The 16,055-nt window shown below is 34.9% G+C and overlaps 1 protein-coding gene across 1 annotated transcript in view; it reads right to left on the minus strand.

Moving 5' to 3' along the window:
* Positions 1-16,055, minus strand: part of SEMA3D (semaphorin 3D) — a 185,615-nt gene that overhangs the window by 46,624 nt on the left and 122,936 nt on the right. The window contains exons 7-8 of the mRNA XM_084897339.1: positions 14,747-14,875; positions 6,949-7,091 (exon numbers count right to left, since the gene is read on the minus strand). Coding sequence (XP_084753465.1) covers positions 6,949-7,091; positions 14,747-14,875 — 272 coding nt within the window. The remainder of the gene's footprint in view (positions 1-6,948; positions 7,092-14,746; positions 14,876-16,055) is intronic.

Below are 16,055 nucleotides of genomic sequence, written 5' to 3' on the forward strand. Positions count from 1 at the left end.
AGCAATTGTCCAAATAGGACCATATATCAAAATAGACAATGCGAGGGGAATTGAGGCAAAGGGGCTATTAATTAGCCCCCCTCAGGCAAGTTATGTGAAAGAGCCATCCAAGCTGAATTCCTGGCATGGACAAAGGAAATACTGCAGAACAAAAAAGAGAACTGGCATAACCTACAGCTGGAATCCGGTGTGGGCTAGCATAAGTAAGCTAATGGACAATGCTTCCAAAAATGAACAGAATCCAAAAATAATGCAAAACAGCCTTGAGGCGGAAAGTTGTAAGCAAACCTCACTGAAGTGACTGGAATTTCTACACATTAACTTACAGGGTGGTGCTACAAGGGACACACACACATGCGCGCACGCACACGCATGCACACACACACACACACACATGCACACACAATGAACATCACATAGCAGAATTAATAGTATCTGAGAGGACTAACTTGCAAAGTAAATAGAGAAATTTTTTTCAGTGAGTTTATATCATGTTGTTTAACCTGTACGTTCAGTCAGCATTTCTTACTTTACCAAGATCTGTGTAATTTACCACCTATGAGATCAGTCCAAGGTGTAAGGTACCCCATTTAGTGCTTGAAAATATTGGTTGTTCTACAGAATCAACAAAGCATAGAGCCTGGCAAGGACTTTATAAATCATTCTAGATTAAGACCCTTATCCTATATAATAAAAGCCTAATATGCAAATCAACTGAGTGGCTGAATAGCAGAACGACCATCTGGGACCACGCTATGACATCCACTGGTGCCAGGCCAGCCAAGGTGGGTGCCATGCAATTGGTCAGGGCCCTGCCTCCCTCTGTGAGGGAAGCCTGTGCCAACAGCCAGGGAAAGGAAGGCCTACTCTTGCATGAATTTCGTACACTGGGCCTCTAGTTTTAAATATGAAACAACTGGAAAGTATTGACACAACTATGCAATAATAAGCATATTGGATTTGAAAGACATTCTGTGGATGGTGAAAGTACTTTTTCTCCTGAGACTATCATTGATCAATATACCCTAAGAAATTATCTTCCATGTCAGCTTCTTTACTACTTAGTATCTCTCCCTGTCCATACCTTTTGTCCAAAATGTGCATTGTTCAAATTATTGATACAATTTCACCAGACATGTCTCCAAATTCTTTTGACTATGTCCAGAAATAAGATCCCAATATTGCTAAAGATGAAGGCAAAATAACGACAATATATTCAGCTTTTAAAACTAATAAAATATTAATGCTTCCCAGTAACTTTGTAATTAACTTGTCTCTAACCTCCCAATACACATATACTATCACTCTTCCTCTCCTAAACACAGTTGGTTGAACTGGCTCCAAAAATGTAGATGTATGACGCATATGAGTGTGAAAATTATTTTCGACATTTAACTCACTGTGGTATGGCCATGTATTTACATTATTTACAAGTCAGTCTCTTAGATTGTTAATTGCTTGAAAACAAACATCTAAGTCACTCTTCCTCAGTTTTCCAGGACCTGTCTCAATATCTGTCACATTCAAATTCTTATGATCTCATATAAGCATTCTGTTTGACTGGTTAAAGAGTAATGGGAAAGATGGGTGCCCTCATTTTCTAAGTTAAAAAACTGAGCTAGGAAGAAGTTGAGCAAAGATGTAAACCTAGACCTGATCTCAAGTTGAATATTCATATCATTCAGGCAAAAATTATCATTCTTATTGCCAAATATAGCACCTATTTTAAATATATAGATATAGAGATAGATAGATAGATAGATAGATAGATAGATAGATAGATAGATATAGATGGATAGAGTGATTTCAGAGAGGAAAGGAGAGGGAAAGGAAGAGAGAGATTCAATGATGAGAGAAAATCATTGATCAGCTGCTTCCTGCATACCCACTATGGGAAAACAAATCCTGTTCTCCTAGGTATCATGTAATCAGTATAGGACATGCACTGTTGCTGAATTAAATAATATAAAAAAGTTTTGACCACTAAAATATAAAATAAAATATATATATATATATATATATATATATATATATATATATATATATATATGGCCTTCCACTTCATCTCCTAATAATCTTGAAATACCTGAATAGGAAAAAAAACAACAACAAAAAAAAAACACAACTATACAAACTAAGACATCACAGACAAAGGAGAGAAGAAAAAGCATGCAAAAACTTGTATGGCAGGTATTAAATGTGATACTTGTCTTCCTCTGACTGGCTTATTTCACTTAGCATAATACTCTCTAGGTCCACCATGCTGTCTCAAAGAGTAACAAATTCTTTGTTTTTACAGATGCATAGTTGCATAGTCCACCTGAAATATCCTTTTCCATGCCTGCCATCTTTGCCATATTATTTCCTAATCCTTTTCAACATTTGGTTCAAAAGCCACTTTCTCAGAGATACCTTCCACTTATTTTTTCTAATTGCACCCTGTGATTTTTTTTCATTATACCATATTTTTCTTACAGCATGTACCACACTTGCCAATTATATAAACACAATCTCTGTGTTTCCTTGTTTAATGCATATATCATCTACTAAATTGTAAACTCAATGAGTACAAGTATAATGTCTTTTTTCAAAAAAATACTTCTATATAACTATTGTTTAGCATAGTGTCATACACAGGGTCAATTATCAATAAATGTGTTAAGTAAATGAATGCTTTGGTAGTCTATACTCTGGTTGTAGCCACTAGCCACATGAAGCTATTAAAATTAAACAACATTAAAATTCATTTCTTCAGTCACACTAGTCTTATGCCAACATGAACAGTCACATGCTACTGTGTTGGGGAGTACAGATGTGGAACATTCCCATCAGCACAGAAAGTTCTAGTGGACAGCACTAGTCTACCACAAACAACTAATAGAGTGGTGATAAATTAAGGACCTCTGAGAAAGCAATACTTTGATTCTATCTTAGAAATCTCTCTTGAACTTAACCATATATCTTCATTCCTACTATCTTTAGAAAACCACCTAACATGTCTCCAAGGCACAAATATTTCTCAACCCAGATGCATTCCTGAAATTATTGCTCACTTATCTGCTGAACACATTTATAACTTCTCATTGCCTACAGCATAGAGTTTAAACACCTTAACATAGAAACAAATTTTCTTATCTTCCAACTTACCACCCCAAACTTAAATGCATTGCTTCCATTTATACCCTTGAGTTCCACTTGCATGGTTTCACTATTCTGGAAGCAAAATATACTCTGTGGCAATGATGCCTAAAATACCTGTCGCCTCCCCTTTAGGACACATTTTTTTAGCTTCACTGAATTGTACGTAGATTTCTCAGCTTTAACCTCTACTACATTATATTGAGGTTATATTTTTATATCTCTGTTACCCTCACTGTTCTATGAGGTTTTAAAGAAAAGGGATAGAAGCTTGTGTATTTCCCAGTGCTTAGAGAACTGCATTTTGCATAGAACTTATATTTTATTGTTGTTGAAAAAATAAAATAATAAATAGTGAATAAATGGGTTATGAAATTTAAAAAGATTCCTCTTATTCTGTAAATGATTCTTTAGTCATTCCTGTATTATCTCAACCTCCTTTCAAAACCCCCTTCCCATCAATCACTATAGACTACTCAGTCTGAAAAGAAAACGTTTGACAAGTCAATAAAACCACTTCTACTCTAGTTTAGTAGCTGAAAAATTGGGGAGCTCTTGAACTGTCAATAGTTTTCCATTGGGCTGAAATTATCTATTAAAAATTAAAACGAACAACAATTACAGCAAAAACAACAAAACCTGAATATTTCCAAATAAGTATGTTGTATGGAAAAATCCTGGCGGAAAAAAGTAATATAAAGAACTCCCAGGTTAGTGAAAAGCTCTGTAAACTCAGTACAGTATACACAGTTAACTTAGTTCTCTCTAACATGATCTCTTTGTTCTGAGATCTTTGCTTATATGTCAAACTTAGATGCACTCTGTTATTTATTACTTGTTGAAAATAGAAAAACAATCTTATGCTAATCAAATGGGAGTTAAAAAAATAAACAATAAAAAGCAAGATATTCCAAATAATGTCAGAATAACATTTTTTATGTGAAAAACGTGTAACAGCAACAAAGATGATGCTGACTTTGTTCATAATTTAAATGGAATATCCCATGGCTGACACTTAAAGTCTATATTATATTTTTAGTAAATAATTTTACAAATGGTGCAACCAAATTTATTCTTAATATATTTTTCCACCTCTAAGGTTATCTTTCATTATATTGATAGTAGCAAAAACATTTCTCGACATCATAAATTAATTTATATCAACTAATTGGATTAAATCTATCAAAAAATAAGTATTGCACTATTAAACTTTTTGTTTTTTTGCAGGATGTGACATTTTAAAAAGATTTTTCATCTTGTCAGTGAAGTCTCCATTGAGAAATACTCTCTTTTTGCCACACAGTAACCCTAAATTATTAAATAAATTTGAAGCCATGGCCAGGGTGCATTACAATTGAGAAATTACAAAGAAAGCATTTAGAACCAAATATTGTAAACATTTGACCAATAGATCATATGTGAAGTGGGAAATTCAAAAGATGGTATTCAATTAAAACAGAGATTGAGTAGAGATATGCTAATGTGAGAACCTCTATTATATCTTTTTTTAAGAAAACTCATCTATCACATGTCCTTATTTGATCTCACAATTTGTTAGCTTTTTATCCAAAAACAATAGCATGTCAAAATCTTGCTGTGTGGCCTCAGAGGTTTTGTGGTGGGAAGACTCCAATATTAGAATTCTCTCTGCCTTTTCAGTTTTAGAGGACTTTGTTCATAGTTTAAATAAAATATCCCAGGGCTGACACTTAAAGTCTAGTCTGCATTTTTAATAAAGAATTTCATATATAAATGGAGCAACTACATTTCTTTTTAATTTATTTCTCTACCTCTAAGATTATTTTCAGGATATTGATAGCAGGAAAAACCTTACTCAACATCATAAATTAATTTTCATCCATTAATTGGATTAAATGTACCAAGAAATAAGTATTGCACCAGTTTATATAGTATACAGTTGTTACACAAGTTAATCAGAAAGTGACTCTGAAAATACACTTAATTGACTGCAATCCTCATGACTTCTTTAACATAGCTCACTTAAACAAATGCTGTCAGCCCACCGCACAGCCTTTCAGGGTCAGGGTACTGCTGTTAAAAAGCACGCTTCAGCACACCAACACACTAGCAATGGCCATTCATCTCCAGTCAAGAGGCTTCAAGAGAAATTACTGTGCATTCTTAGACTCTGAAATAATAAGGATGTTTTTTAGAAAGTCTGTCCCCTGGGGGTAAAGGGATCAGTGGGTGACAGCATTATGGACTAGGCCACTCAGTAAAGAATCACCTGTGCTCACAAGTTGGCCTCACTCAGAAGTCATGTTTTCATTAGCACTTTTAAGTGCAGTGATGGTTTGCATTACTGTGCCTGGAAGTGTTCAAAAGCCTGAGGACACTGGTTGAGACAAAAAGGTAATAGGCTCAGATAGATTGGAGAAAACAAAAAGTTTGTAAAGACCTCAGCAAGCTTTGGTGAATACGGATTGGCTTAACAGCTCTCCCACTTAATAACTGAGTTAATACTGGAGGCACATATCTGTTTAAGAAAAGTGATTTTGCTCTGGCCTGGGGCAATGGGTTGGAGTGTTGTCCCATACACCAAAAGGTTCTGGGTTTGATTCCCTGTCAGAGCATGTAGTGTACTTAGGTAAGGGGATTCAATCCTCAGTGGAAGTGAGTACAGGGGGCAACCAAAGGATGTTTCTCTCTCTTTTTCTCTTCCTTCCTCTCTCTCTAAAAATCAATATAAAGCATGTCCCCAAGTGAGAATTGAAAAGATGAAAGAAAAAAAGGAAAAGTTATTTTAGTTAAGATAAATCCGACTAAAAAAAAAAAATACACTAAAGTCATAAGAAGATCCAGTAGCATTATTATTCTACAAAGCTTGCATTCACTCAAATGAGATCTTTTAAAAAAATGTTTTTAATTTATTTTAGAGAGAGAGGAAGGGAGAGGGACAGAGAGATAGAAACACTGATGTGAGAAATACATTGATCAGCTGCCCTCTACTGGGGGACTGAGCCCAAAACCTAGGAATGAGCTTTGCCAGAGAATCAACCAGTGAGTTGATGCTCAACCACTGAAACAATGAGAGAGCTTAAAAATTGAAAGCAATTTAATAAGCCATAGAGAAAGTTAAATACTAAAAAAGCTTTGGTGGCACAAAATGGAAGTGTCTCATAGAGTCTCTGCATTTTCCTGTAATTTACATAAAACAGCAGTACTAAAAAAACTAATTATGTTCTTCAAAATAATTATAGCATTTTGATTTGTTTGCTCTTTTTTCTCTTTATTTCATTTTCTTTCAGAACCAAATCTAGATTAATGTTCTAAAAAATTATTATAATAATACTAGAACCACATTTTCAACTTATTTGACCCAAGTAAATACATATAATTTTAGATGTGATGAGATCTGTGTTTTGGTAAAAAATACACGATATGATTTTTTTTTAGTATTTAACTTTCTCTATGGCTTATTAAATTGCTTTCAATTTTTAAATCAGATTATTTCATGTGTAAGAACATCTTAATCTCCACAAATTAGGACAATGCAGTGATTTTACTGGAATAATTAGCAAAGGGATATAGCATAAGTGAAAGGAGCGAGATGCCAAAGAGACTCACACCTGGGCAACAAGCTCAGGCACTGGAAAAGGAAACTAAACATTGGAAAAGCTGAATCATTTTTTCCCCGTTTTCCTTTCAGATCTCAAATATTATACATGTAAGATAGTAGGAATATATCTTACCACTTGTTAATAGTGGACATTAACTTTTACTTCCCCATTTCATGGGTAATTGTTCAGACACATACATGCATGCTTAGGTAAAATAAATATATCTTGCCTTACAAACTCTTCCAACTCGAGAAAGAATCATCTTATCCGAAGTACTGCCTTCTTGAGATGATTCACGAAAGAAGAAATATATCTTATCATCATCTGGATTATAGGTGTCTGGTATGGGGAAAGTCCCAATAAATTTGGCACCTGTTTGAAAGAAAAGAAGCTATAAATTAAAATAATAATTTAGCCACAATACTACAGGCATCTTCTGTATGTAAAACAATTAGCAGAATTAAAAAAAATGAACCATGAATGGAATGTGGGGAATGAGACACAAAAAATAAATATGATACCCATAGAAACATGTATTCACATGAAGAGGTCCTGAACAAGTTATCTAGGAACTCTAGAGAGCAGATGAGAACATGACTGGCTGATATAATTTTTGCATCTCGACTAAATTACTTAACTTACCCTTTCACTCCTAAAGATTCTATGACTTATATTCTTTTATATGGTGGAGTCACTGCTTTTAGCCACAATAACTATCATAAAAAGCTTAGGAAAAACTATAAATGTATCCTACATTGTGTTATATTAGGACATTATTTGGTGCATTTTGTGTAATTTCCAACAACAAATAGTGTGTGGATCAACTCCAGTGTAGGCTTTGATGACATTCTCTCCAGGTTCATATCATGTCTTTGCCACCTACTGAAAAGATGAATTTGGGCAAATGATTTATTTTCTCCATGCCTCAAGATACTCACACCTAATGGGAGACTACCGATACCATCTACCTACTTGGATAACTGATACCATGAACTAATATATATAAAGTACTTAGTATCTGACAGTGACTGACACATAAGTGTTCAGTAAATGTTTATTGTTAAAATGATGATAATGGTGATAATCATTATTATTATTAGGACCACAAACCAGAAAAAAAATGTGCACATCCAAGCAATTATTAGTATAATATGTAGAGGCTAATAATGAAATAGTTCTAAAAGTGCTACATGGAAAGATGTCTATAATACATAGTAGGTGGGGAAAATAAACACAAAAAACATTGGCAATACTTTAAACCCTTTGCATTACACTAATGACAAGTTGAGTTATTAATTTCTTGTTTATAGGCATTTTAAGTCCTAATTGTATATCATTGTGAATTAACCAGGTAACAGATCTGTAACTGGAAGATGCTAGTTCAGAAATAATCCTTTTGACTAAGACAGTAGTCGAGAAATAAAGAAAGGACTTCAGCTAAATGGAAAATACCAAATACGTACAATAGAAGGAAGTACAGAGCATTGTTCAGGGAATAAATATAAGAAGAGAAGATAACCCTCCGCACCACATACAACACCGAAGAAGAAGGAGGAGGAGGAGAAGGAGGAGGAGGAGGAGGAGGAGGAGGAGGAGGAGGAGGAGGAGGAGGAGGAGGAGGAGAAGAAGGAGAAGAAGAAGAAGAAGAAGAAGAAGAAGAAATAATGGGCGGTAAGAAAGATCAACACTGCCTTCTCTAGAGATTTGCCCAGGGATCTGATTGTGGTGTGCCCTAGGAGACTAAAAATCATTCCCCGCAAATGCAGAGCAGTTCAACAGACAAAAGTTAATGTTTAATTCCAAGTAATGGGTAGTTCAGTCTTTACCACCCCAGCTCTCTGGGTCAGCCCTGGTCACCATCCAACTGTTTCTCTGAGAAGTGTTGAGAGGAAAAGAAGGATGGGGAGGATATGGGCACCAACTTCTTCACTTTGTTCTTTATTATTCCCTATTCTGTTCCTGGAATTTAGAACTCCAATGTATTCCTATGCTCCTGATAATCTCACTTTCATGTGACCCTAGATTATATTATACAAAAGTTAAATTTTAGAAAACTATGTAGGATGCTTTAAATTTTTTTTTCTAATTAATCTTAAATTAGCAAGGTCCATTAACAAGTCCACTCAAGGTGTTATGATTTCCCCCTCCAGCTGTCTTTTAAATTATTGATAAATTACAAACACTTGGTTTTGAATTTCTGAGCAAAGTAAAAGTTCTTTTTTTTGTAACAAATTAACACTTCTCATTTTTTATTTAAATACATTATGTTTCTTTAAAGAAACAAAACTCTTTGTGGAAATAAATTTTCCTACAAATGCGGTATTAAGATTTCAGCTAATTCATGAAAATGAAAACTATTTTTAATTACTACTATGTTTGTCACTTAGAACAAGAAAACTGGTAGAATCAAAGAATGTAAAAATTAATAAAACTAAAGCTTCACTTCAAACCAATTACAATCTAGATTAAGGAGATATTAACATATGTCCAGGATATATGGCTATGAAGGTCCATCTTGTTTTCAATGACTTAAAAGGGGGGTTGAGACAATATAGGCAGAGAAAAGACAACCAACTGTGGGCTCCCAAATACACAGACTAGACATTAATAACCATCTACATAACTTCTTTGAATTTGCAGATGTCTCAATGCAATGTCCAAGCACTGGATGAAAATTTCCAGTTGCATTGGCATGTGTATTTTTAAAATATATTTATAGACAAAAATAAATAAAACTATATAGGTGATTCTTATAAGGATCTAAAATTAAGAGTCAAGGACATAGATGACCATTTATACATATACAACAGATAGTCTTATTGTGTCTTTTCAGTGACTTAGTTTTACTGGTTTTATTGAACTCTCTTTTGAATGATGATTATTTTTCCAGTACTATAAGGAAACTGTTTTGGAGTACTGTAAGAAAATTGAATAGTGGAAGTGTTTAAGCCAAATGTTTACTAAATGAAGAAATGTAATTAGGGGGAAAGAGTATCAAATAGTACTCTGTTCTGTGATTTAAACAATATGCATATTTATGAGTTGAAAAATATACACATGTTTCAAGAATAAAGAGTTTCTTTTTTTCAGATTCAATTGCGGTCCTGTCTTAGAACATGATGTTAGTATTTCTTGATAGAAACTTTCCTGACTTGCTGCCTAATTTGTGTAAAATAGGTATCATGTAATCAGTATAGGACATGTACTGTTGCTCAATTAAATAATATAAAAATTGCCGGGACTGGTTTGGCTCAGTGGATGGAGCGTCGGTCTGCAGACTGAAAGGTCCCGGGTTCGATTCCCGGCAGGGGCATGTACCTTGGTTGCGGGTGCATCCCCAGTAGGGGGCGTGCAAGAGGCAGCTGGTCGATGTTTCTCTCTCATTGACGTTTCTAACTCTCTGTCCCTCTCAATTCCTCTCTGTGTAAAATCAATAAAATATTAAAAAATAATAATAATAATATAAAAATTATACCAAAAGACACCTGGGCTTTATTATGCCACATTTTCCCTCTTTGGCATCTGAAACACATGTCCTAATAGGGGTGGAGTTTGCACTCACGCATTTTCACAAATGAACTTTTAGCATGACACCAAGAGTTACTGCCAAACGAAGAAGGAATAAATCCACATGGCCTGTATTACACATCACTTTCATTCTCCCTCTGAACCTCTCGCCCAGATGAGCTCACCTACACAATGACAACCTATAATGACTTTCTTACTTTCTTTTACTTATCGTAACATCTTTTTCATAACAAATGTTCTTTTGTGTGGAAGGAGAATTTATAGCCAACAGATCACTCCCAAAGAAACTGCAAATAAAAACTGCCCCCATATATTAAAAAATGCAAAATTAAAACAAAAGTTCTGCTTTACTTCATGGGAGGAAACAAAAACATATGCAACTGAAGCACCATCATTTGTTTTCATTTTCCATACTTCAGCTATAGTAATTAAGCTGTTTCATTAACTGTATTAGGTCCAGTGCTAAGGAAGAAACTGAGTTTTAGCCCCATAATTGCTACCAAAATAGGAGTCAAGCTTCCAAATTCAGGAGACCTGATATGCTGCTCTAGTCAGAAGCTGATATTGTAATGGAAAGATGGCTCTGGTACTTAGGAGACCTGGACATATCCCTTCTTCACACTGAATCTTCATCTGTGGAGTATGAGGTTGAATAAGATAATGTCTGCGATAACATTCATTCCCAGTAATCAGCACATTTTCTCTAACAATGTGCTTTGTCCTCACCACACTGCTGACACCAGCTGATGACCCCATGGCCTGTCTTTGGAACCTAGAATGACTACAACTGAAAAATGGCCACTTCTCAGAACAGAGGACAGAAACTCTCCCTAAGCAAGCTGATCTTTTTTTAGCCTTAGCATGCCAGGTACGTGCTCATTATAAGAATTTCATATAGTTTCTGTACTTTCTCCCTTGCTCTGTCCTAGTTTTCATGGACCGAGAAACTGACTAACTGGTTCTTTTGAAGCTCTCACAGTGCTCTTCTAACTGCAGCCTGCTTGTCCCTCAGCAAACCTCTGACTTAATGCTCACACTGACTGACTGGCTAGACCAAAATGATGTAAGAAACAATAAAATAATGACATATATAATATGTCAATAAAATACTGAACATATTATAAATTGTATTGAGATAAGGTGATGGAGACCTATAGGAAGATGAAGCCAATGGAAAAAAGAAAAAAACAAGGTCAATATATATTTTGAAGGAAGTAAAGGTCCTTATCAAAACATTAGATAAAGGGTGAGAAGAGGAAGGAATCAAAGATAATTTCAAGGTAACTGGATGGATGAAATTAAGAAAGTTAAGACAGATAAAAATCAGGAAACTGGTAATTAAAGATAGCCTACAAAGGGAAAACATGATCATTTTAAAGTTAGACTCATAAAATTTTAGATTTTAGACACAATAGTCTCTTATATACCTATTTCTACATCTTTATCTACCTATGTACATATTTGAGGAAACTCAAAGTGTCACCAAATAACTTGTAAATGTTTCAAAGCACTTTTGTAGTATAATCAAGGCTAAGGCTTAGATATCTTTACTCCCATATTAAACAACCATTTCTTCTCATCCGAGATGGAAATATAAGATATCCAAATAAATATTTTTAAGGGCACTCAGTTCTAAGAAAAGGATGGAAATATAGTCTTAGGAAACACTAGAACACAAGAAACAATTTCACAGAATTCAGCACCCTGTGAATACTTTTATTATTCCAAATTTTCAGACAAAAAAAGATTTGACCAAGGTCACAAATAAGTGATGGTTAATATTTAAATGTAGGCAACTAAATTATACATAAACAGAGCTATAATTTTTATCTAAAATGGGCACATTTGAGAGTTATAGAACATATTAAAACTGGAAATATCCAGGCAAATCAGATCATATGGCACTCCTGTCATTAACCACTAAGCAATCTGACATGAATGCTCTAGAACCATAAATGTTCTCCCTCAGTCTTAATCATTTGCCTACCTTCAATCCATTGAGTCCTTCTGTGGTGAATATTTTCTCTTACCTCCAATTTCTTGCTTTCTGATGACTTTAATTGCCATTTTTCCCCACTATCCAAAATGTTCTCCTGAAATCTTCCTCAAATTCTTCTATTCCCAAACAAATATCTTCAACTTCTAATATTTATTTCTGTATATTTTCATGTCCACCTCTACTGCCACTACCTTTGTTCCTATTCCATCCTGATTTCCTGCTTTTGGTCTCTTATCTTTCTCTGTCATCATTCTCCTCATATAATTGTCAGTTACCTTCATCAAAAACAAAGATCTGATTCTCTAATTAATATCAGGGAATGGTGTAGAGGGTTCAAAAGAAACAACCTTCTAGTTAAAAAAAATATGAGCTTTGCCGAAACCGGTTTGGCTCAGTGGTAGAGCGTCAGTCTGCGGACTGAGGGGTCCCAGGTTCGATTCCGGTCAAGGGCATGTACCTGGGTTGCGGGCACATCCCCGGTAGGGGGTGTGCAAGAGGCAGCTGGTCGATGTTTCTCTCTCATTGACGTTTCTAGCTCTCTATCTCTCTCCCTTCCTCTCTGTAAAAAATCAATAAAATATATTTAAAAAAAATATGAGCTTTGAGAATGTAAAATATAGCATGGTGACTGTAGTTAATAATATTGTACTACATAATTTAAAGTTGCTAAGAAAATAAATCTTAAAGTTCCCATGACAAGAAAAAAATGTGTTATGTCTGATGATGGATGTTGCTACACTTACTGTGGTGATCACTTTATAATATATACAGATATAGAGTCATTATGTTGTATACCTGCAACTAATATAATGTTACTTGTCAACTATTCCTCAAAAACATAAAATATAAATTAAAAGATAGATAACTTCTCATTGGTTTATGGATATTTACAGCTTTCTAGTTTCATATCCCACTCTCCTCTTATGCCTCAGGTATTTGTCCTGCTTGAGGTTAGCAACCCTCCTGCATAATCTTTTCAGGCCCAGTGTATAGAATAGCCAGTAGTATGCCATAGGCTGTCAAATGGTGTTTATTAAAAGAATGTTCAACCAATTCACTTGATCTTAGCCCAAAGGTCAAGAGGTGATAAAATGTTCAACCAACTCAAAAGCTTTCTACTTTTACCATGTTCTCTCCACATAGCCCAAAGAACAACCCTGCGAGGCAAATAATAGTTGAATAAATATTTCCTATATTTATTGTTCTAGCAGTATTCAGACTTTTTTATGGACATGTCACAGTTAAGAAAAAGAATAGAATAATCTTTTAAATAGCAATATAATGATATTTGCCACCTCAAGACTGGAAAATACAATCTAATATATTTCACTTTAAAGCCTTAAGTATATCTTGTTACCAAGCAGATGACTAAACTTTTCTTTTGGTAAAATTTATGGAGTTCCTCTCAAATCAAGTATTTCCACAAAACCTCACAAGGCTCCAGAAGAGAGTGTTGAGAAATCACTTAATTGGGGATATTCTAAACTTGTGTTACCTAATAATGGGTTCTATTTTGGTCAATGAAATTGACATTGTTTTATAAACAAATGGATCTGGAAGTTTTGACTAAATAAATGTTTTTCCCTTTTGTTTATATTGTCACTCCTTGAATGACATAAAGAGTTAGAGAGATAGCCCCTAGGAAGTTTTTACCCTGGCCTCCTCCACTAAAACCCAATATTTATGGTGGGAATGAGAAATGCTGCTTGCCTGCTTAGATAGCAACGTTATGTTATTCTTCCTTGCAGAAGAATAATTCCTATGTTGATATGAAAACATCAATGATAAATCCTGACTTGTTGCAAGGCAGTAGAAAACAAACAAACAAACAAACAAAAAAACCCTTGCATTGTTCCTTGAATTAAATAAATATATTTAGGCTTTGTTTTTGTTTTTTGTGTTTTGTTTTGTTTTTTTGGAGAAGTTTGTTTGTTTTATTGAAAACTTGGAATACTGTATGATTGCAAACAAAAAAAAGGAATCAAACTAATGACAATATCAACATGCTTAAAATTTTGGAGGAAGATGTCTTAACCAAAACATAAATTATCTTTAAACAAAAGAAGTTAGCATTATAATCTAACCCCTTTTCAATTCGCTCATAGACAGACTTTGACTTAGTCATCAAAAGACTACAGGAGAAAGATTGCTAACTTGTAGCCTAGCTCTGCAGCTTACAAGTTGTAAGATCTTGACCAAATTATTCAACTTCTATCTCATCTTTAAAAATTTATACTCATTAAATATATACTTCACAGGTCATTAAGAATATTAAAAAATCAATTAGAACATAGGAATGTCAAGGACAATAGCACACATTCAATAATTGTCAATTATTATTATATATGCAACATGCATAACTTAGTGAGAAATTATTTCAAACTTATTTTAAAACGTTGAACTAAATTGCTTATCCCAAAACACATCTGCATGAATAATAATGACTTTCTTATCTCTCCAAAAGCAAGGCAAAACAATCAAAAGTGAGAAAATCACTAACCATTGAGCCAGTAGTGCTCTGAAATGTCAGTTCTGATGTAATGGTGGTCTTGAGTAGGCCCAAGGGACCGCGTGAATGCGGTATCTTTGCCAAGGAAATCAGAAGCTGTTCCAGAGTAGAGGTATTCATCTGGGTGGGAGAAAAGAATACAGAAGACTTCTAAGAGTTTACCAGCAGTACTATTTACAATATACTAATTTCGCAGCATGCAGCCAGAGATGTTTATTGCTCAACATCAGAATATATTGATGGTTAATTCATAAATTTCACATTCAGATTTTGAAAAAACAGTTTAAATTAAAAATAACTCCGTAAACATTGGTAATCTGATGTTTTAAGAACTGTACATGTATTGGCTTCTCTAATGAACTAGCTCTTCCGTCCCTTCTCCTCACAAATAATTCAATGGTGTATCATAATTAGGAGTTTCTCATTGTAGCAGCACAAAGGAATATTAAAAAGTAAATGCCATAATGAGGAATGGATTGTGTAATTAGTATTTACTTAGCAGACACAACCTCAATGACCACAACTTTTCTTTGCCTAATCTCTGCTGAAAGAGAGCTTTCAGCACTGAAGTCATTCTTTGTAATTATAACATTTTACATTCCTTGTAGCTAGTCCCGTCTCTAACAGTTCTGATAAACAGGAATTCCTGAAAGGGGAAAGAAGGGAATGATGTTGCTATTACTGCATACCAAACTTTTTTGTCCAGTTATTTATGTAAAGTGCATATCCATGTTTTATGAGAGAGAAGAGAGGGGAAGAGAGGGGAGGAGAAGAAAGGGGAGGGGAAAGGGAAGGAGCGGGAAGGGGTAAGGAAAAGTAGGAGGAGAGGAAAGAGAAATGGGGCTAGCAAAGAAGAAAGAGGCTGAGAGGGGAAAAGTTGGTAGGAAGATAGGAGGAAGTGGAAAAGTAGACAGGAAGGAGAGAAAAAGATAACAGAAAGGGGAAGAGAGTAAAGGGAGATGGGGGTGGGGGAGGGGTAAACAAAAGGATTCATTCGGGGGAGAAAAAAAGGAGGGGGTGTCAAAGCCCCCAATGATTATTAGCACATTGTTGGGGTGGAGGAAGGTGGCAGAAAAGAATGCTATCCCTATAGTACAGTGTTTCCCAAAGTGTGGAAGCCTACCCCCAGGGGTACGGGAAGAGTTTGGTGGGGGTACGCATTGCACCGGAGCTTGGTGGGGATATGCACTGCACTGTGCTTAGCTGCGCCTAATTCTATGTTCTCATGAGTACGAGGGGTACTCAGCATCACGAAAATTATAGAAGGGGTACCCATATGTCAAAAGTTTGAGAAACACTG

This window comes from Pipistrellus hanaki (genome assembly GCF_964339955.1).
Source record: "Pipistrellus hanaki genome assembly, chromosome: 10".
NCBI classification, from domain to species: Eukaryota; Metazoa; Chordata; class Mammalia; order Chiroptera; family Vespertilionidae; genus Pipistrellus; species Pipistrellus hanaki.